General features: G+C 41.1%; 1 protein-coding gene across 1 annotated transcript in view; it reads right to left on the bottom strand.

The window, feature by feature from the left end:
* LOC106576729 (serine/threonine-protein phosphatase 2A 56 kDa regulatory subunit delta isoform) overlaps positions 1–22,927 on the bottom strand; it is a 50,848-nt gene extending 27,921 nt beyond the window's left edge. Inside the window, exons 1-3 of the mRNA XM_014154079.2 lie at positions 22,766–22,927; positions 21,516–21,599; positions 13,872–14,049 (exon numbers count right to left, since the gene is read on the bottom strand). Of these exons, the coding sequence (XP_014009554.1) occupies positions 13,872–14,049; positions 21,516–21,599; positions 22,766–22,792 (289 nt within the window). The 5' untranslated portion in view covers positions 22,793–22,927. The remainder of the gene's footprint in view (positions 1–13,871; positions 14,050–21,515; positions 21,600–22,765) is intronic.
* Positions 22,928–23,916: the final 989 nt, after the last annotated feature.

Below are 23,916 nucleotides of genomic sequence, written 5' to 3' on the forward strand. Positions count from 1 at the left end.
TGTATAGTTTGAGAAACAGATGCCTCACAAGTCCTCAACTGGCAGCTTCATTAAATAGTACCCGCAAAACACCAACCTCAACAGTAAAGAGGCGACTCCGGGATGCTGGCCTTCTAGGCAGAGATCCTCTGTCCAGTGTCTGTGTTCTTTTACCCATATTAATCTTTTATTTTTATTGGCCCGTCTGAGATATGGCTTTTCTTTGCAACTCTGCCTAGAAGGCCATCATCCCGGAGTCTCCTCTTCACTGTAGACATTGAGACTGGTGTTCTGCGGGTACTATTTAATGAAGCTGCCAGTTGAGGACTTGTGAGGCATCTGTTTCTCAAACTAGACACCACTACAAGACCATGGTAGTTGCCTACGGAGCAGCAAGAGGAACTGCCCCTCCCTACAGGCTATGCTCAAACCCTAGATCCCAAACCGAGCACACCGTGCTGGTCTCTTGGCTCTCCCACCACTACAGGAGGGCAGCTCTCGCTCAGCCCAGTCCAAGCTCTTCTCTGTCCTGGCACCCCAATGGTACACCAGCTTCCCCTTGAAGCTAGGACAGAGTCCCTGCCCATCTTCCAAAAGCATCTGAAACCCTGCCTGTTCAAAGAGTATCTTAAAGGTGGATTGACTTATGACTATCCAATCTACTCATCACTTTTAGGAATAATTGGCTATCTTTTAGTCTGAAAATGTGATGATAAATGCATGCAATACTTTATCATAAAGGTGATTTTTTTCATGATTTATTTATTTGTCTTCCCCTAACTCAGCATTTCCCAAACTATGGGTCACGACCAATGTTCCCTCCCATTTTTTTGCACTGAGCGGAAACTTGAACGTTGTGAGAATTTTGTGCAACTTATGGGGCACATTCACAGTAAACACTGAGGCTGTACTCTTACTACAATAGTCTATATGTGGTGTTCAATGCAGGCCTACATTGCATGAGACTTTTAAAAACGTTTTTACATTATGAAGGGCTTGATATGAACTAATTATTTTTTACTTGGTGTACGCGGCAGTCCTGGAGGAACATTGGTCGCAAACCCCATGACGGGTCGCCCGAATTTGAAAATAGAGTCGCGCGAGAAGCGCAGAAATAAAAGATTTGCTCCTGGTTATTAGAACAGGGGTTACGTCAGTAACATCCATTAGCCGCTAGATGTGGCTGTAATAAACAGAGCAGTTTCTGTTTTCTTCCTACACGTGGCTCTATCTTTTAAACGGTTTAAGCAAAAAAAACATTATGATACAAATCACTGACAGATAAGACCCTAAGTAACAAGTATGTGTCTTCTGTTCCCTCTACAATACCCACAAGCCGCGCATGACTCATTAGAAGAAGTGGAGACAAGATCAGGCACTCATTCTGACTGGGGGGAAAAGAACATCATCAATGATGGACGTTCTTTTCTACCCAGAAAACCTTACAGAATTATTGCCTGATTATCTTTTGAACTTCCCAATACCTTTCGGATGAATCAGTCACTTCAAACCATGCTTCCTTCAGATTGAAATATTGTCAAACGTACTGTCAGACTGATTTGTAATAGATTGTCACAGCCCCAGTTAAAAAAGTAAACATTAGCCGTTGATTACATCACCTTTTTTTGTTTTACATGGTGAGGTCGCAGATGTTTTTTAATATCAAAATGGGAACCCCTGCCCTAACTCGAAACTGACCCGCTACCTACGGATGTGACCTTTGACCTATATGGGCTGAGATCTCAAGTGCTCTGAGCAAACATCATGTAAACATTATGTATCAGCAGCATGGATAAGTTACTGCATCATCAGTTATCCCAGTTCACGACCTATTCTTTCACAGCCCACATTTATGATGCACTCAAAGTGGCTAGCTAAAACAACCAATAGGACCGTATAATTCATTCTCTGCGTGCATTTGCGTCTGAGAGGTTCAAATCCTTGGTGATCTTTGAATATGCATGCCACGGCAAGTAGCGATCTACGTCTAAACATACGAAATATTAGCAGTTACAATCCATCTTAGTCTAAAGCACTTTGCAGTACACAGTGCATGCAATGGGGTTAATCCCATTTCTCAGGATATTCCAATTTTAACATTCCCTGAAAAAGCGAGCTGCTGCGGAGGTCGACGGGTCACCTACCCAAGACACTCGGCCGAATGTGCTGATCACAAGCGGATAGTGATAGAGAGAGGGAGTGTATGTAAGGCCATGTGTAACACAGCCTCAAGCACTAGACCGAAACGAGCAGCAGCGCAGTGCCACTGGACAATATGACGACTGTCTGTTGGGAGAGAAATAGTCCTCATGCAAAATCCATGGCTGAATCACCCCGGCGGGGAACAGCTGACAAACACTGACCTTTCTCTGTTGAGATCGCCGTCATAACACCGCAGTGTAAAGCAGATGTTTGTGATCAATAAAAGAAAATCAATAGAGCTTATGAAGGGCTAAATAAGTTCATACTAACTAATAACCACAGCAACACAGCCTCAACAGTACATGCATTATAAGCTCTTTGACTACAGCTAGGAGTTTACTCCTACGGCCATTGGCCTTTTGAATACAGGGAAGAGGAGGAGGTAGGTTAGGCTGTCCTAACTAGTTTTCTCTTTTGTTTGTCATTACATGGGATGATGATGATGATGATGATGGTGATTTTGAAGACGATGTAAATGAGCATTTGGATGTTTTGCTTTTGGTCGGCATGTTTTTTTTATGAGGATGTTGACGTGATGTTTCTGAGAATGTGACAGCGCACTTTACTTACCTACTATTACTACTGCTAATGTTGATCATAGTATTGTTGTATTTATATTGATGGCTGCCAACCCATGTCTGATGCACAAGCATTGTATGTACTACCTTTGTATTCAGTATCATGGGGATTCATGTGTGTTTTTTATGTTTTCACGTCTCATGCGCTTCTTGCTACAAAACCAATTGCCGTCTGGGACAAATACCTTTGAACCTTGAGTCAAGAAGCATGTAATAGATGTTGACAGCAGAGTGTGTATGGAACTGGGAAAGGGCTTCAGCCACGTCTGAACAACAAATCTCAGAAGTAGAGGTTTCCATCCAATTTGAGAGAGATTTTCATGCAAATATTATAAATCTGCATCGAAATATATGTGCATTTCCCCACCAGAGGTGTTTCCATCAAACTGACTTTGTTGCGGAAGGAAGGATGTGTTTGAGGACCTAGCACACATTAAAACAACTTTTGCGCTTAGGTTTTCATGTACCGGATAAAAAAACATGGGTTTAATGTGTTTCCATTGCATTTTTCATTCTACTGATAAATGGCAAACTTGCCGACGCAAAAAGATCCCACCATGTCGAATAAACAAATTGTCTGTCAACATGTATTAAATTGTACTGACATTTCCTGTTCCCATCACACTTTTTAATTTAGACGCCATAAGAAACAAGCATCTACTACAAACTACACCTATGCATTTTGGTATGGCAGAAAACCTATTTTTTCCCTAAAGCCTGTGAACTTGGTCTATATGCTGTTAAACAGATGCTTATTATATCAGATTTTGGCATTTATCTTCTAGAACTATAATCATAATTTACCAAAATATGCAAATCCTCCAGGTACAATATGTCAAAAAGCCTGAATTGCAGAGTGAATGTGAGGAGGAGGCTGTGCCTAATCTGCCTGTGTGTTACGGCGAGGTTTCGCTGTCCTACTTAGTGAAGACACTTGCACTGCTGATCCAATTACTGCCTGTGATCCGTCTGTTCTGCCTCTCTGCCTGGCCAGACAAGGGGAAACTCAATGAGAGGAGAGCCCAGAGCAACAACAGGAGGGACAGGCCGAGAGAGAGAGACAGAGAAGGAAAGGGATGTGGTGGTCATTGAGAACCTGGGTATTACAGTAGCTTTTGTGCCAGATCCTTGAACTTAATAAGTAACCACGCAATAAAGGCAATTAGGCATCCATTTTAATTTCTACGCATTTTATCAAGACCATACCTGATGAGTCATACGAATAACAAGGCATTTCTGTACCTTGAATCACATTGTATTAGAATAATAATAATATCAAAGTGTAATTATGTTTTTGTACAAAAATACAAAATGAAAAGCTGAAATGTCTTGAGTGAATAAGTGTTCAACCCCTTTTTAATTGCAAGCCTAATTAGTTCAGGGGTAAAAATGGGCTTAACAAGTCACAATAAGTTGCATGGACTCACTGTGTGCAATAACAGTGTTTAATGTTATTTTTGAATGACTACAGTCGAGCAGTGAATTTCAAACAGATTCAACAACAATGACCAGGGAGGTTTTCCAATGCCTCGCAAAGAAGGGCACATATTGATAGATTGATTTTGTATCAATACACCAAGTCACTACAAAGATACAAACTTCCTTCCTAACTCCGTTGCCTGAGAGGAAGGAAAATGCTCACAGATTTCACCATGAGGCCACTCCACAATAGTAACCTAAATTACACAGTGAAAAGAAGGAAGCCTGTACAGAATACAAATATCCCAAAATATGCAACAAAGTAAAACAAACAAATTTGGCAAATATGTCCTGAATACAAAGTGTTATGTTTGGGGAAATTCCAACACAATACATCACTGAGTACCACTCTTCATATTTTTAAGCATGGTGGTGGCTGCATCATGTTATGGGTATGTTTGTCATCGGCAAGGACTAGAGTTTTTTAGGATAAAAAGAAATGGAATAGCGATAAGCACAAGCAAAATCCTAGTGGAAAATCTGGTTCAGTCTGCTTTCCACCAGACACTGGGAGACAAATTCACCTTTCAGTAGGACAATAACCTAAAACACAAGGCCAAATATACACAAAGTGTTCAAAACATTAGAAACACCTTCCTAATGTTGACTTGCAAGCCCTTTTGCCCTCAATCGGGGCATGGACTCTACAAGATGTCAAAAGCGTTCCACAAGGATGCTGGCCCATGTTGACTCCAATGCTTCCCACAGTAGGCTGGATGTCCTTTGGTTGGTGGACCATTTTTGATACACATGGGAAACTGTTGAGCGCCTGGCACCTGCTACCATACCCCATTTAAAGGAACTTACATATTTTGCCTTGCCCATTCACCTTCTGAATGGCACACTTCTTTAACCTGTCTCCTCCCCTTCATCTACACTGATTGAAGTGGATTTAACAAGTGACATCAATAAGAGATCACCTGAATTCACCTGGTCAGTCTATGTCATGGACAGAGCAGGTGTTCCTAACTCAGTGTACACTGGAGTTGCTTACCAAGACAACATTGAATGTTCCTGAGCAGCCGAGCAACAATTTTGACTTAAATCTTCTTGAAAATCTATGTCAAGACTTTTTTAAAGAATAATGTGCAAATATTGTACAATCCAGGTATGGTGAGCTCTTATACTTACCCCGAAAGACTCACAGCTGTAATTGCTGCCAAAGGTGATTCTAACATGTATTGACTCAGGGGGTTGAATACTTATCTAATCAAGATGTATTTTAGTTTACATACATTTTTTGTGTTAGAATGTTAGAATTTTTCTTCCACTTCCACTTTGAATTTTGTGTAGATCTTTGCCAAAAAAGTACAATTAAATGCATTTTAATCCCACCTTGTAACAACAAAATATGGAAAAAGTCTAGGGGTGTGAATACTTTCTGAAGCCACTGTATATGTGTGTGATTCATTTGACTGAAGACTATACATGCAGTTCTGCCTTTTGAAGTACTGGGATGAAAGGGCCAACATCAATGTGCATCATCATTCTCCATGACTGACGCAAGTGGAAGAGATCTAATGAAAATATCCAGACAAAAGCTATTGCCAGTAAGTATTCATATAGATGCGAAATAATTACACTGCTTACGTGTACATGCCTGAGCATCGAAGCCACTACAGGTGGAACATTTAAAGAGCGATATGAGTCAGAAATATTTATTCTAGTGTCAAAATTGACTACAAGTGTAAATAGGATCATTTTAGTCATCAAGTCAGTCTCGTCCAAAACGGAGATTTGCGAGATGATAGTTAATAAATTGTAGAAATTCATATATAATGAGAAGAAAAAAAAGAGCTGCGAGAATTGAATAAATAGGGAATGCAAGGATTGATGGAGGGTTGGTAGATATGACTAATTTATGTTATATGGGTCTATATTTTTCTTTCCTCTCTCGCCCTCTCCTGCATACCTTGAGTGTTCAAATGATATTTGTATGTACTTTGAGTTGAAATGAAGGGATGCATGGGCTATAACTTGAAACACGTGGCTTGTTCTAGTTTATTTGGAGAAGACCGTGGATTATGCTTTTCTTCAATTCTGAGGGGTCTAAATGATCCTCCCATGTCCGTTGTAGATAGCATCAGCTGTAGGCCAGCGTTCCCCCAAACTCAGTCCTGAGAACCCCAAGGGGTGCACGTTTTGGTTATTGCCCTAGCAGCCAGGACCGAGTTTGGGAACCGCTGTTGTAAGCGTGCTCAGCTCCATGCCCACCCGGGAGTCCAGCCGGCCTGGTCTTTACTGTCCTTGGAAAATCCCCTTTGGGCTCGGGGCAGGGGCTTCACCAACGACAATAATTTAGTATTTTTTTGTTTGTTCCTTTTGGAAATACTATAGAAATGTTATAATTTTATCAATGCAGTTAGTCAAAGTTATTTTAATTTCATTTTTTAGACAATGTCTAAAAATGATTTATTGAGAAATGGAGGGTGGAGAGGGGAATGCAATAAAGGCCTCACAGTGGGGAAAGCTAGGAGGGACACATGGAGGGTTATATAGGGCAGAGATTTACATAGGCCTACTGCTCCTTGGGATTAGGGATGGAATGTGTGGGGAAGGGGTTTTTGGTTGGTGTGTTATTGTAAAGGGGGAAATGAAAAGATTATTAGTGACATGGAAATTATGGTTTGTTCCATTTTGGGATTTTACATACTATTTCTTTCTGGGTTACATCACAATGAATATATGGAGCGATCCACTCATTTGATCGTTTTAGATGATCTCTTTGAATATTAATGGCTCACATAATCCTGTGAAAAGAAGGGAATGCTTATCCCATCTTAAAACAAATAAAGTACAATACGAGTCAAAAGTTTGGACACACCTACTCATTCAAGGGTTCTTCTTTATTTTGTATTATTTTCTACATTGTAGAATATTAGTGAAGACATGAAAACTATAAAATAACACATATGGAATCAAGTAGTAACCAAAAAAGTGTTTAAAATATATTTTAAACATAGTAGCCACCCTTTGCCTTGATGACAGCTTTGCACACTCTTGCCATTCTCAAATCAAATGTTATTTCTCACATGAGCCGAATACAACAGATGTAGATCTTACCATGAAATGCTTACATACAAGCCCTTAACCAACAATGCAGTTCAAGAAATAGAGTTAAGAAAATACTTACTAAATAAACTAAAGTAACAAAAAAATATATATAAAACACAAGAAATGTACATGACAATAATGAGGCTATATACTGGGGGTATCGGTACCAAGTCAATGTGCGGGGGTATAGGTTAGTCGAGGTAATTTGTAAAGTGACTATGCATAGATAATAAACAGCGAGTAGCAGCAGTGTAAAAACAAAGGGGGGGGGGGGGGTTCATTGTAAATAGTCCGGGTGGCCATTTGATTAATTGTTCAGCAGTCTTATGGCTTGGGGTAGAAGCTGTTAAGGAGCTTTTTGGTCCTAGACTTGGCCCTCTGGTCACCGCTTGCCGTGCGGTAGCAGAGATGACTTGGGTGACTGGAGTCTTTGATAATTTGTTGGGCCTTCCTCTGACACCGCCTACTATGTCCTGGATGTCAGGAAGCTTGGCCCCAGTGATGTACTGGGCCGTACACACTACCCTCTGTAGTGCCTTACGGTCAGATGCCGAGCAGTTGCCATACCAGGTGGTGATTCAACCGGTCAGGATGCTCTCGATGGTGCAGCTGTAGAACTTTGAGGATCTGGGGACCCATGACAAATCTTTTCAGTTTCCTGAAGGTGTTGTCGTGCCCTCTTCACAACTGTCTTGGTGTGTTTAGACCATGATAGTTCGTTGGGGATGTGGACACCAAGGAACTTGAAACTCTCGACCCGCTACACGTTAATGGGGGCCTGTTCGGCCCTCCTTTTCCTATAGTCCACGATCAGCTCCCTTGTCTTACTCACATTGAGAGGTTGCACTTATCCTCATCTCTCAACCAGGTTCACCTGGAATGCTTTTCCAACAGTCTTGAAGGAGTTCCCACATATGCTGAGCACTTGTTGGCTGCTTTTCCTTCACTCTGCAGTCCAACTCATCCCAAACCATCTCAATGGTAGGGTGATTGTGGAGGTCAGGTCATCTGATGCAGCACTCCATCACTCTTCTTCTTGGTCAAATAAGCACTTACACAGCCTGGAGGTGTGTTGGGTCATTGTCCTGTTGAAAAACAAATGATAGTCCCATTAAGCGCACACCAGATGGGGTATCGCTGCAGAATGCTGTGGTAGCCATGCTGGTTAAGTGTGCCTTGAATTCTAAATAAATCACTGACAGTGTCATCTGCAAAGTACCCCCACACCATCACACCTCCTCCTCCATGCTTCACGGTGGGAACCACACATGCAGAGATCATCCGTTTACCTACTCTGCATCTCACAAAGACACGGCGGTTGGAACCAAAAATCTCAAATTTGGACTCATCAGACCAAAGGACAGATTTCCACCGGTCTAAAGTCCACTGCTTGTGTTTCTTGGCCCAAGCAGGTCTCTTCTTTTTATTGGTGTCCTTTAGTAGTGGGTTCTTTGCAGCGAATCGACCACAAAGGCCTGATTCACGCAGTCTCCACTGTACAGTTAATGTTGAGATGTGTCTGTTACTTGAACTCTGTGAAGCATTTATTTGGGCTGCAATTTCTGAAGCTGGTAACTCTAATTAACTTATCCTCTGCAGCAGAGGTAACTCTGGGTCTACCTTTCCTGTGGCAGTCCTCGTGAGTGCACGTGGTTTTTGCGACTGCACTTGAAGAAACGTTCAAAGGTCTTGAAATTTTCCCGGAGTGACTGACCTTCATGTCTTAAAGTCATGATGGACTGTCGTTTCCCTTTGCTTATTTGAGCTGTTCTTGCCATAATATGGACCTGGTATTTTACCAAATAGGGCTATCTTCTGTATACCATCCCTACCTTGTCACAACACAACTGATTGGCTCAAACGCATTAAGAAGGAAAGAAATTCCGCAAATTAACTTTTAACAAGGCACACCTGTTCATTGAAATGGATTCCAGGTGACTACCTCATGAAGTTGGTTGAGAGATTGCCAAGAGTGTGAGTATTTTTTTACTTTTTTGTTACTACATGATTCCATATGTGTTATTTCATAGTTTGTCTTTACAATTATTCTACAATGTAGAAACAAGTCAAAATAAAGAAAAACCCTCGAATGAGTAGGTGTGTCCAAACGTTTAACTGGTTATGTAAGTCTTCACACCATTTGCTATGAGATTTGAAATTGAGCTCAGGTGCATCCTTTTTCCATTGATCATCCTTGAGATATTTCTACAACTTGATTGGAGTCCACCTGTGGTAAATTCACACACCTGTCTATATAAGGTCCCACAGTTGACAGTGCATGTCAGAGCAAAAAACAAGCCATGAGTTTGAAGGAATTGTCCGTAGGGCTCCGAGACAGGATTGTTGAGGCACAGATCTGGGGAAGGGTAGCAAAACATTTCTGCAGCATTGAATGTCTCCAAGAACATAATGGCATCCATCATTCTTAAATTGAAGAAGTTTGGAACCACCAAAGATCTTCCTAGAGCAGGCCACCTGGACAAACTGAGCAATCGGGGGAGAAGGGCCTTGGTCAGGGAGGTGACCAAGAACCCAATGGTCACTCTGACTGAGTTCTAGAGTTCCTTTGTGGAGATGGGAGAAACTTCCAGAATGACAACCACAACTGCAGCACTCCACAAATCAGGACTTTATGGTAGAGTGGCCAGCCAGAGGTCATTCCTCAGTAAAAGGCACATGACAACCCGCTTGGAGTTTGCCGAAAAACACCTAAAGAACTCTCAGACCATGAGAAACAAGATTATCTGGTCTGATGAAACCAAGATTAAACCCTTTGGCCTGAATGCCAAGCGTCATGTTTGGAGGAAATCTGGCACCATACCTACGGTGAAGCATGATGGTGGCAGCATCATGCTGTGGGTATATTTTTCAGCGGCAGGGACTGGGAGACTTGTCAGGATCAAGGGAAAGATGAACAGAGAAAAGTACAGAGAGATCCTTGATGAAAACCTGCTCAGAAACTCAGACTGGGGCGAACTTTCACCTTCCAACAGGACAACGACCCAAAGCACACAGCCAAGACAACGCAGGAAGGGCTTCGGGACAAGTCTCTGAATGTCCTTGAGTGGCCCAGCCAGAGCCAGAGTGATGGTGTGATGGTTGCTGATAATAGGCGTACAGAGGCCCATGTAGATATTCCATTAAAAATCATCTCAGGAGAGACCTGAAAATAGCTGTGCAGCGACGCTCCCCATCCAACCTGCCAGAGCTTGATCTGCAGAAAAGAATGGGTGAAACTCTCCAAATACAGGTGTGCCAGGCTTGTAGCGTCATACCCAAGAAGACTCGAGGCGGTAATCGCTGCCAAAGGTGCTTCAACAAAGTTCTGAGTAAAGGGTCAGAATACTTACGTAAATAAGGTATTCTGTTAAAAAAATTAAATATACACTACCATTCAAAAGTTTGGAGTCACTTAGAAATGTCCTTGTTTTTGAAAGAAAAGCATATTTTTTGTTCATTAAAATAACATAATATTGATCAGAAATACAGTGCAGACATTGTTAATGTTGTAAATGACTATTGTAGCTGGAAACAGATTTTTTTAATGGAATATCTACATAGGCATACAGAGGCCCATTATCAGCAAGAAGGCCATCATCCCGGAGTCGCTGCTTCACTGTTGATGTTGAGACTGGTGTTTTGCGGGTACTATTAATGAAGCTGCCAGTTGAGGACTTGTGAGGCGTCTGTTTCTCAAACTAGACACTCTAATATACTTGCCCTCTTGCTCAGTTGTGCACCAGGGCCTCACACCCACCTTTCTATTCTGGTTAGGGCCAGTTTGCGCTGTTCTGTGGAGGGAATAGTGCACCACGTTGTACGAGATCTTCAGTTTCTTGGCAATTTCTCACATGGAATAGCCTTCATTTCTCAGAACAAGAATAGACTGACGAGTTTCAGAAGAAAGGTCTTTGTTTCTGGCCATTTTGAGCCTGTAATCGAACCCACAAATGCTGATGCTCCAGATACTCAACTAGTTTAAAGAAGGCCAGTTTTATTGCTTCTTTAATCAGAACAACAGTTTTCAGCTGTGCTAACATAATTGGAAAAGGGTTTTCTAATGATCAATTAGCCTTTTAAAATGATAACCTTGGATTAGCTAACACAACGTGCCATTGGAACACAGGAGTGATGGTTGCTGATAATAGGCGTACAGAGGCCCATGTAGATATTCCATTAAAAATCAGCCATTTCCAGCTACAATAGTCATTTACAACATTAACAATGTCTACACTGTATTTCTGATCATTTGATGTTATTTTAACTGACAATTTTTTAGCTTTTCTTTCAAAAACAAGGAAATTTCTAAGTGACCCCAAACTTTTGAACGGTGGTTTATACATTTGATAAAATGTCTGAAAACCAGTTTTTGCTTTGTCATTATGGGGTATTGTGTGCAGATTGAGGGAAGAATTAAAAAAAAATCAATTTCAGAATAAGGCTGTAACGTAACAAAATGTGTAAAAACTCAAAGGGTCTGAATATTTTCCTAATGCACTGAACACTGTGGCTTTCGAGCTATCCAGAATGGCTAAGCACTGGAGGTGAAGGGGAGGTTGAGGAGATTTGCGTTATGTTACAAAGTGGTTTGAGAGCTCCTTTTGGACCATTCCAAATGTTACGCCAAAAAAAGAGTCAATGATACAGATATTCAGGGCATCACTCAAGTTCTATTCCATTCTAGGACAGTGTGGTTGTCATTACATGAAAAGGATCAAAGAGTTTCCACATAGACAAAGATATGCTTCTGTATGTTATAATCCTGCTATTTGTATGGGGAAGCAGTCAATCATTTTGGGGAAAATGGGTAAGAGAAGGGGTTCAAGCTCTGGGAGAACTGCACAAGAATTAGGTATTTTAGGCGAAATATGCTAATTAAAACCTGTGTGTCAACACTAGATGTTGCCATTAGGTCAAAGGGCAACAATGTTCTTTTCAATGCCAAGCTCTGTACAATCAGCTTATTTATGTTACAAAATACTGTTAAAAGATTAATAATGACACCTGTGAAAAACTTGAGAATTGTGTGGCAAAAGTATTTACAATGTGAGATAGATAAGAATACATGGTTGTATATTATTTCAAATATTGGGCAAAATGTCACAAGCCGAGGAAAAGGGTATACGATTAAAAGTTTTTAATAGATTTCACTCCCAAGGTTACTAACCCAGGACGGGTTAGTCACAGAATGGTGTGTGTTGGCGTGAAGGGGCAAAAACAACCCTCCTACATGCCAAAGAGTTCAGTCTTGGTTTCATCAGACCAGAGAATCTATGTATTTGTGTTTTGTAGTTTAATATGTAGGTTTGTTTAGTTGATTATTGTTTTGGGATTGTATTGGTTATGGTCCACTGTGCTTAGATATAGTTTGGTGTACTGTGTGTTTTTTGTTGTTGTAAGTATAAAAAAAAAAAAAAATTGTCAATACAGAAAAATACACAATGTACAAAACGTTAACGCTTGCTCTTTCCATGACAGACTGACCAGGTGAATCCAGGTGAAAGCTATGATCCCTTATTGATGTTACTTGTTAAATCAGCTTCAATCAGTGTAAATGAAGGGGAGGAGACAGGTTAAAGAAGGATTTTTAAGCATTGAGACATGGATTGTGTATGTGTGCCTTTCAGAGGGTGAATGGAGAGACAAAAGATTTAAGTGCCTTTGAACGGGGTATGGTAGTAGGTGCCAGGCCCCGGTTTGAATATGTCAAAAACTGCAACACTGCTGGGTTTTTCACGCTCAACAGTTTCCCGTGTGTATCAAAAATGGTTCACCACCCAAAGGACATCCAGCCAACTTGACACAACTGTGGAAAGCATTGGAGACAACATGGGCCACCTTGCGAAGTCCATGCCCTGACAAATTGAGGTTGTTCTGAGGCAAAAGGGGTACAACTCAATATTAGAAAGGTCTTCCTAATGTTTTGTACACTCAGTGTATATTGTCCCATTTACATTGTGTCATATATTGAGGGTTCCTTACTAGCCCCACATATATGCTATCCAAAGTCAAACCAATTTTGCCACGGTCGCACACCGGCCGGCTGAAGCTAATTGCCGAAAGAAGTTGGCTATTTTCCTAGCTAGTCTAGGCTACTTCCAGACACAATACCTGGTTAGACTGTTTGAAGTTATCTGAAAGGTTGAGTGACTAACTGTGTACTGTTTTGGCAGAGTGAATGTACAAACGCTTCCCACGTGCAAACACACGAGACACATGAGACACCCACATCAAAGCATACCTCCAAGACACAAATGTCATTCTCAGTCGCATTTCCTAACGAGGATGACTGAAACTGAGGCCAAATCAGTCAGTTCAGCCCCCATTTAAGATCTGGATGGAGCGAGGGTAGCATAGAGGATATGAGGGTTTCTATGAATAGGACAGTGGTTGTGTCCCGATTCTCCACAAGTTTGCACTTGCACACTTTCCATCATGAATTTGAAATGGTGGAAACCTCCTCCAGCCAATGGTTACACCATGCCAATGCTTTAAATGTGTGAAAGGAACAGCACATTTCATGAGAATGGAGGAGAATCAGGATACAGCCAGAGAAGCTGATGGGTTAGCTGGTGATACCTTTGAGGGCAGGAAGCTTCTGCAGCTCTCTGTTCTTGGCGAGGTTGAATCGTGACGAACTCTGGCGACGCTCCTTCTTGACGATCTGGGGACCGCCAGAGTATTTGATCTTGTTGAGCTGAGTGGGTGGTGGGGTGCTGTTGCTGGGACGCTTGCTGGCAGTTTGCTGCTGCTGCGCCTGTGGACAACACACACACGAAAATCACAATGAGCTTGATGGTCGGTGAGGCTTGGAAATGTTGGAACCACTGAAAATAGATTGCAAGATGGATGTTTTATTCGAACTGAATGTATAATATTGCATATACATTTTGCTATCTGTCCTCCGGAACCCTTGACAGACTTGTCTATTTGAGAAGATTACAATTTGCATTCCCTCAAACATCACTGCTATTTCTTGGGATTGACATGTACTATCACAGCAAATCCATCTCGTAGACAAAATCCCATTCAATCTGGTATACATTGTTTCTCACTAGCTGCTAACCCATACTACAGTCACCATGCAGAGAGCAATAAATGACTCCACAGAAACACTGATTGGCTTGGTCTAGTGCCACCATTATCCTGGAGTTTTAAAGGGAGCACACAGAGAGACGACTCCTGAACATAGAACTGGTCATGTTATTGAGAATGAGAGGGGTTTTATTCTGTCAAACACTACAAAACACTATAATTCCATGTCTAAAAAAAAAGATATGTTTTCTCTAAAGCTTCCCTCTGGGACATTATAGACCAGAGGGAATAGAGTAGTATTTTCAGTGATGTCCTGATTCTGTGAGATCTAATTTGTAATCCTTTCATGACATCCATGATTACATGCAGAGAAGTTCATCACAAACCTCAAGAGCATTGAACTCCCCTGACAGAATTGATGTCCTCCTCAAGGATTGTAATGAACTTACATATGTGTAATCACAGACCAGCAGAAAGGATATAGGTTTTCACGTCACTATTATGTTCCCTCTACAATGCCTCTTGGGAATTGTAGTTCTATGCTAACCTAAAAAAAAAACGATTTGCATATCCATGTTCTTGAACAAGCTTGTCATTGGATATGCAGCTGCTCTTGTAAATAGGTTGACTGAATAATGTACTGCTCTCATGCAGTCCACGCTGACCGACTAAGGTCCAGAATCGAGTGGACAATCACATCTTTGTACTTGGTTTGGACTCAAGTATGCATGAGTAACACTGCGCTCCATTCAGCAGTAATGTCAACTACTCCTTTGTAATACTGAAACAGTTCAGTTGAGGTTAAACTGTATGTTCTGGGGTATTACATGTATATTTTATAATAGTTACCCTCTCTTTGCTTTCAGTAGCGGTGCATGGGTAAAAATCGCTGGGGAAGCCAGAAAAAAAACTAAATTACAACCTGTGTTGTGTGATAATTGCGTTGCTTGCTCTATAACCTGTTTGTTCATATGCCTTGCGACCGTGATACAGTGCCTTTGGAAAGTACTCAGACCCTTTGACTTTTTACACATTTTGTTAGGTTACAGCCTTATTTTAAAATTGATTAAATTGCTTTTTTCTCATCAATATTTGGGGAGTTTCTCCCATTCGTCTATGCAGATCTTCTCAAGCTTCGTCAGGTTAAATGGGGAGTGTTGCTGCACAGCTATTTTCAGGTCTTTCCAACGATGTTCGATCAGGTTTAAGTTCAGGCTCTGGTTGGGCCACTCAAGGACATTTAGAGTCTTGGTGGTTCCAAACTTCTTCCGTTTAAGAATGATGGTAGCCACTGTGTTCTTGGGGACCTTCAATGCTGCAGAAATGTTTTGATACACTTCCCCGGAAATGCGCCTCGACACAATCCTGTCTCGGAGCTCTACGGACAATTCCTTCGACCTCATGGCTTAGTTTGGGACCTTGTAGAGACAGATGTGTGCCTTTCCAAATTATGTCCAATCAATTGAATTTACCACAGGTGGACTCCAATCAAGTTGTAGAACCATCTCAAGGATGATCAACGGAAACAGGATGCACCTGAGCTCAATTTCAAGTCTCATAGCAAAGGGTCTGAATATTTAAGTAAATAAGCTATTTCTGTTTTACATTTTTATAAATTTGCAAAAATATCAAAAACATTGTTTTCACTTTGTCATTATGGGGTATTGTGTGTAGATTGCTGAGGATTTTTTAGTTTGTTTTATCCATTTAGAATAAGGCTGTAACGTAACAAAATGTGGAAAAAGTCAAGGTCTGAATACTTTCCGAAGGCACTGTGTATAGGCCTGAAGGCCGAGACAATAAGAAGGCACAGTGGCAGAGTAAATTCAACCACACATTTGTTTCATTACAAAACCGGAAAGCAACATCTGCCCAGTGAAGTCCACAAAACATATTGTATGTAACAAACAGTGACATGACCTACAGCACGGTCAAGCAAGTTAATGTTTCCAACATTTTCGGACCACTAAACAACTATTGATTTAGAACCACAGAGAGTTACCACAAGTCGCAAAGAAAACAGGAGCTGCCTCCACTATTCCAGCACCATTTCAACATCATCTAATCACCTCTGCTTAGTCTAACACAGTGACAACTAAAAGATACCAAAAACGATTTAGTTCAATCAACGGAAGCTAAATATCATGTGGCTGTCTACGGTTCTGATTTCTGTGTGTGTGTGTGTGTGTTTGCTTGTTTGTTTGCTCAAGTCAAAAAAACAAAAAAACATGTTGACTCACCCTACTTGTAGACAAACGCCAATGCCATTCTCCTCTCTTTCATGTTGATGAAACGGTCTATCACTCTGTCATACAGTACACACTTTTATTTTTTGTTGTCCTAGGCTACCTGGCTAAAAGCTTGCTTGCTAGCCTAACTTCCTTTAGTGGGCAGCGTTAGCTAGTTAACATCAGCCTTCTACATCTAGCTACATATTGAACTTCCATCCACACAAGCCAGGGGCACAATGTATGAATTAATGGTTGGATCAGAATCTCTGTAATAATCATTGGAGTGTTAAGTAAAACCAGTCCAAATCCCTATCTCCATCCATGGCTAATTTAGGAAAGGGACAATTTCAGATAGCTAGCCACTGGAGGACAACACCACAACAAGATGCAACAATTCAAGTTGTTTCTGTCAATGACGTACAGTTCAAGTCGGAAGTTTACATACACCTTAGACAAATACATTTAAACTCAGTTTTCACAATTACTGACATTTAATCCAAGTAGGAATTCCCTGTCTGAGGTCAGTTAGGATCACCACTTTATTTTAAGATTGTGAAATTTCAGAATAATAGTAGAGAGAATGATTTATTTCAGCTTTTATTTCTTTCATCACATTCCCAGTGGGTCAGAAGTTTACATACATTCAATTAGTATTTGGTAGCATTGCCTTTAAATTGTTTAACTTGGGTCAAATATTTCAGGTAGCCTTCCACAATCTTCCCACAATAAGTTGGGTGAATTTTGGCCCATTCCTCCTGACAGAGCTGGTGTAACTGAGTCAGGTTTGTAGGCCTCCTTGCTCGCACACGCTTTTTCAGTTCTGCCCACACATTTTCTATATGATTGAGGTCAGGGCTTTGTGATGGCCACTCCAATACCTTGACTTTGTTGTCCTTAAGACATTTTGCCACAACTTTGGAAGTATGCTTGGGGTCATTGTCCATTTGCAAGACCCATTTGCGACCAAGCTTTAACTTCCTGACTGATGTCTTGAGATGTTGCTTCAATATATCCACATTTCCTTCCTCATTATGCCATCTATTTTGTGAAGTGCACCAGTCCCTCCTACAGCAAAGCACCCCCACAACATGATGCTGCCAATCCCGTGCTTCACGGTTGGGATGCTGTTCTTTGGCTTGCAAGCCTCCCCCTTTTCCTCCAAACATAACGATGGTCATTATGGCCAAATAGTTCTATTTTTGTTTCATCAGACCAGAGGACATTTCTCCAAAAAGTACAATCTTTGTCCCCATGTGCAGTTGCAAACCGTAGTCTAGCTTTTTGATGGCAGTTTTGGAGCCGTGGCTTCTTCCTTGCTGAGCGGCCTTTCAGGTTATGTCGATATAGGACTCGTTTTACTGTGGATATAGATACTTTTGTACCCGTTTCCTCCAGCATCTGGGCCTTTGCTGTTGTTCTGGGATGCGTCTCCTTACTGAGCGGTATGACGACAGCGTGGTCCCATGGTGTTTATACTTGCGTACTATTGTTTGTACAGATGAACGTGGTACCTTCAGGCATTTGGACATTTTCTGAGGTCTTGGCTGATTTCTTTTGATTTTTGGCAAGCAAAGAGGCACTGAGTTTGAAGGTAGGCCTTGAAATACATCCACAGGTACACCTCCAATTGACTCAAATGATGTCAATTTGCCTATCAGAAGCTTCTAAAGCCATGACATAATTTTCTGGAATTTTCCAAGCTGTTTAAAGGCACAGTCAACCTAGTGTATGTAAACTTCTGACCCACTGGAATTGTGATACAGTGAAATAATCTGTCTGTAAACAATTGTTGGAAACATTACTTGTGTCATGCACAAAGTAGATGTCCTAACCGACTTGCCAAAAACTACAGTTTGTTAACAAGAAATTTGTGGAGTGTTGAAAAACTAGTTTAAATGACTCCAACCTAAGTGTATGTAAACTCCCGACTTCAACTGTACGCTCTTAATGCAATTTGATAGGAGTGACGTCAAACTGGCTTCCCTTGATACTTCTTTTTTGGTGCGCTAGGACAATTCACAGTTGAGCTCACTCAGTTTAGCTCAACGCTGATTGGTTAGTATTTGACACTTTTTATTTATCAAGGGAGGCTAAATGCTCGCTTACTTCCCTTGCAATCAATGCTATAGGCTGCAACAATGGCATACTCTTTATGACCAGTTTGCATCAGATAGATGGCCTACAGAGACAGAGGGGGGCTGTTTCGCTCGCTCAGATGCGTTCTCCGGTGAAATAAACGTAACCTTTATTTAACTTGGAAAGTCAGTTAAGAACAAATTCTTATTTACAATGACGGCCAACCCCGGCCAAATCCTAACCCGGACGACGCTGGGCCAATTGTGCGCCGCCCTATGGGACTCCAAATCACGCCCGGTTGTGATACAGCCTGGAATCGAACCAGGCCAAATTCAGCCTCTTCAGAATTTAAAGAAAATGTTGAGAAACAGAGACAAAATGTATTATTTTATGTTGTTTTTTTCTTCTTGGCATCCATGAATACACACCCCTGTTGGCTTTACAAATCACTTGTCAGGCCGCTGTCCCCTAAACGTCCGTTCTCCATCTTGTTTTGGGCACGAACCCCTCTCTACCCTACAGGCAGATATGCTTACAGGGGTATTTCCAGTGTAGTTGAGTACAGGAGGGATTCCCTCAGGGAATTAGCTCTATGTTAAAAATGTATTTCATTCAATGAAATCACTGAAGTATACTGTTGAAATGAAGTTGAATAAAAAAAACGCATGGTCCCATGGTCTCATGTCTCAATAGCAGTGTCAAATGATACTCTATTCAAAAGGTCTGGCTAAAAGGTCTGGCTAAAATATCTGGCTAAAAGGGAAAGAAGTACTGTAAAAAGTTGCAGGTTGAGTAACTGCAGCACTCTCATTGAAGTACAGTAAGAGGATCTGTAGGATTGATTAGCTGCTGAAACGGCTTCCCCTTTCTTACGAGGCCACGGGAACGGATCAATCCAAAAGTGAACAACAACACGACCATCAAAGGGGAGTCCTTAATGCTCATCCTCAGATAGTGTAAAATACCCATCAAACTGAGCAATACATGTTATATATTGGCCTGCAAAGATTAAGTGCAGCAATTAGGTCTCCTTTCCGGTATGACCTTTTGATAGGTGGAGTGACCGGATATGTTTTTACTACGGCTTTCACCTATCACAATCGGTGATCCAGAAGAAAAAGAGATGAAGAAAGGTTGTTTTCTAAACTGTTGTCCCAACCTTTATGATTTCATGTATGTTTGACAGTGCATAGTCTGCATGCAGTGCATTGACACATCTGGGCATGTTTTTGAAAACCTGGGTGGTGATGGTGTATGTTATGGACCATTCCCATCAGACACATGTCGGGGCTTGCCCAAGGCATGGCAGAGATGGCCGGTTTGCATGACTGAGCTGGTCTCAAAATAGACCCAATCAATAGCCTTTCACCCTACGCAACGTCAAACCCTAAGCGCCCTGCGTTTCCTGTCATCAATACCGCTCTCCGGACTGTGGGATGTTTTGAGAGCGCAAACACTATCGTTTGTTAAGGTACGCACGCTAATACTTAACGCGAGAGGTTAACAAGCCACACTCAGCAACTAATGGAGGGTATCCAGTGTCTAACCAATGTTAATGAGGTGTACAGTTGCTGGACATGATGACGCAACACATACAGTATTGGCTTTTAATGTACATCAGTGTTTTTCAACCCTGTGCCTGGGGACCCACTTGTGCACACATTTATCTTCTGACCGAGGACTAACACACACGATTCAACGTATCATCTGATCACTAAGCCCCGGATTAGTTAAATCAGGTAGTTGATTAGTTAAATGAGGTGTGTTAGTGCTCCACTGAAAAATAATGATTAAAAAAAAAACACTGCAAGATCAAAGTAATATATCTATTTAAAGCTGTAAGAAGAGCTACATTTGTTTCTGTGAGGATCCAGGTAAGCCATAAAGCATGTGCCTACATTGCTATCTTGGAGTAATCTGTGGGCACTATATCCTAGAAACCTGCCTAGCCGTCACAACAATGATCTGTTGCATACTGAGTGGAAGGCCATTTGAAACTCTTAGAGGAAAACAGGTCAGTGTTTGTCATCTACAAAGATTCATGATCGCATTTATCTAGCCATACCAAATCAGACATAAACAGCCAGATCAATCATATTCTGAGCTACCTGAACCCGCTTGACATTTTCCACACTGTTTTTCCATCTCAGAGAGCTTGTTGGCTAACTAAAACAAAATTAGAGTTCTGATTCCAGAATGTTTATTTAGATTTGTCAAAAACCAAAATGTAAAATAGGCAGGTCTAACTTCTACTTTGACAGGACGACCCTTTACTGGGCAGTAAACTATGGAGAATGTACTGCCTCTATGGTGGTCTATGCAGAGAGCTCAGCTGCATACAGAGAGGTCTGTACACAGAGGACAGCCGCTCCCTTCCTGATAAAACAGCTGGAGTCTGGATCTATCTCGAGCATCCTAATGACCCCCATAACAATGTTCCCAAGGAGCTGCTGTGAACTCAACCAGCAGGCATATGTGGCTGAACAGACATAAGCCATATGTGTCATTATACAAAGGCCTGACATTATGTTTAGCTTCTCTCTGTAATGTTGGCCTAAGCAGGGCGAGGAACAAGTATTGACACTAATGCATTACTATCTATGTAACATTGAAAACGAGCTACAGAACAAGATTAAGAAACAGGAAATACCGTGTCAAATAGAATTACATGGGGGCATACATAGGCCCCTGACGCAATAGACCATTTATTATAATATTTTAGTCAAAATAAACCTCAAATTAAACTCAAATTATAGATTAACAGACATACACAAATCTGTGATCAATTCATCTTCAGAAATAAACTGCAGGCTAAAAATGAACAAATAAATACTGTCGAATAACCATTTGGAACTGTCATGTTAATCAAATAATATCTTACCTCATCTGCATTTTCAGTTCCTGTGTCTTTCCCACTAGTGGCGTTACTGTTTTTAGTGCTACTTTTGGCAGATTTGGTTGGCTCCTGTGAATGACAACAATAGTTAGCTTACTGTATTCATAAAGAAGAACACAATTGATATGGGACCATACACAACTCACATCCTCTGATCTTTGGAGTGCACACTGCACCGGGATTTAATTGCTGTGGTATTGAAGAATGGGCACGCAGGGCATATGCCCCCAACCAAAAGGAAGTCGGAGGCCCTTCTGGAGGTTGGGGACCCACAGATAGCATATGCACACGTCATAAGTATTCGCAAAATGTTTTGAATTGAAGGAAATTTGCTTTAAAACTGCAAAATGATCTCTCAGCTTCATGACAAAATGTGTCAAATAGGGGAGGTAGGTACCGGGGTAGGTGACCTGAGGACTCAAATGCGGTAGTTCCACCCTGGGTAGCTACAATGGCCTTAATTGCTTTACCTTCAAAAACATTAAGAATGCATTCTTGTGGCCAAGACTGCTGCATTTGTAAGACAGACTGTATGGAACTAGACTTGAAATACCCCTTAAGTGGGAAAAAAACGGCAATTACTGTCCGCTCAGACACTACTAAGCACAAGCCGATATTGAAACATTGTAGCAAGCGATCTGACAAATTATAACAAGACAAGAGTGCATTCACTTAGGAAGAACGAGACATTGAACTTGTAGCTATCAACTTGATGATAATCTTGTGTTTATGTAACGAATGTAGTCTAATGAAATGCATGCAAGAATAGCAGTCAACTTACTATCAGAGATCAGCCTAGGCTCACACTAATGCATGTTTGCAGGTCATATTCTGACAACACATTCGGAGACACATACGACAATATGCCATTACTAAAACTAAACATTATATTACAGAAAAAAAATGATTTGAGAATATGAATTATTTAAAAGTTAAAACGTATTGTTGCTGTAGGCCTAGGCTAGTGTATCGGTATCACATCTATTACGTCAATTTTCTAAGAATGTAATATTCAGGGTAATGTAAACGATTTGATAAGAGTACATTTGTATATGTTGTTGGCTGCTGATGGTATTTGCACGGTCTGAAAAATTATCTGCTCTGCTAGGCCTTACGATAATAATACAAAATCTAGTTGGCGAATTAGAATACAATCACGAGATACGGTCCGCTTCCTCTGAACATTTGGCAACAATATTTTGATTGTTACCATTATGTTGCGATCATTACGTTACCTTTTCCTTTTTAGTTTTATTCGGCATTTTGTGGCTGTTGGTGTTTTTCACGGTGACTCCGCGACAGACTTCGCCGGGACTCGATCGCTGCCACTCGGTTACCTTCAGCTCCCTGCGCCCTTCTAGGCCAAGAAAAAGACCATTGGCCAGTCACACGTTATACTGCCTAGTGACGGGCCACTGTAATTATTACATTGGGTGGTTATAGGATGGGCGTATCGCACTCCCGGTCTAGCGGTTTCCACTAGAATACTAGATAGCACAGCCACAAAGTCAGATTCTACAGCCACAAAGTCAAAATGGTATTTTTAGTCTTCATTTAAGTTTAGGGTTAGGCATAAGGTTAGCATTGTGGTTAAAGTTAGGTTCAAATCTAATTTTTAAAAGAGAAAGATTAGAAATGGGCGGGATGTAGCCATAATTATGACTGTGGTTGTGCTAACTAGTGACGACCCCATCGAGGGTGGAGGTAAAAACAATACAGTATGGTGGAGTTGCTGAAATGTACTTATTACCTAGCAACAACTCATGAATGAATCCCTCCCTAGGCTTATAACATACATCAACATAATTAGGGCGAAATTGTGAATTAATTGAAAACATTGTTCAGAAATATAGCAATAGGATGACTAGCTATATAGTTAACAGTAAATTACAGTATAATGGAGATGCAGCCCTTACATTGAGCCACCTTTGCCGTGGTCATGAATGGTTCAACCTTTGGCATGTACGCTACAGCTGAGCACATTGATGGCAATGCTTCAGTCACATATACAGGCAGCTCTGTAACAGAAAATGATCCATACTAGTTTGATCAGAATCTAAAAAAAAATGTGTTCTGAAATGGAAGATTAAAGATATGATTATCCAATACCTTTATTCTAAACAATATTTGGTCTATAGGAAGATTTGGGGTTTTCCAAAGTAACCCCATACTGTAAAGTGAGAAGTCTGACATGAATTTGGGCAATTTGTGCAGCACACCACTGGAAATATGCCTCCAAAACAAGGTTTCAGACATCTGGCGAACTGTACAACCTACAAAACTATAGCCACAATTTATGACCACTTACAATGCACTTTTACTTGACAAAACATCTACTGGCAAAAGGCTGTGGCCTCATATTGTATTGTCAATGTACTTTACCAGC

This window comes from Salmo salar, chromosome ssa18 (genome assembly GCF_905237065.1).
Source record: "Salmo salar chromosome ssa18, Ssal_v3.1, whole genome shotgun sequence".
NCBI lineage: Eukaryota > Metazoa > Chordata > Actinopteri > Salmoniformes > Salmonidae > Salmo > Salmo salar.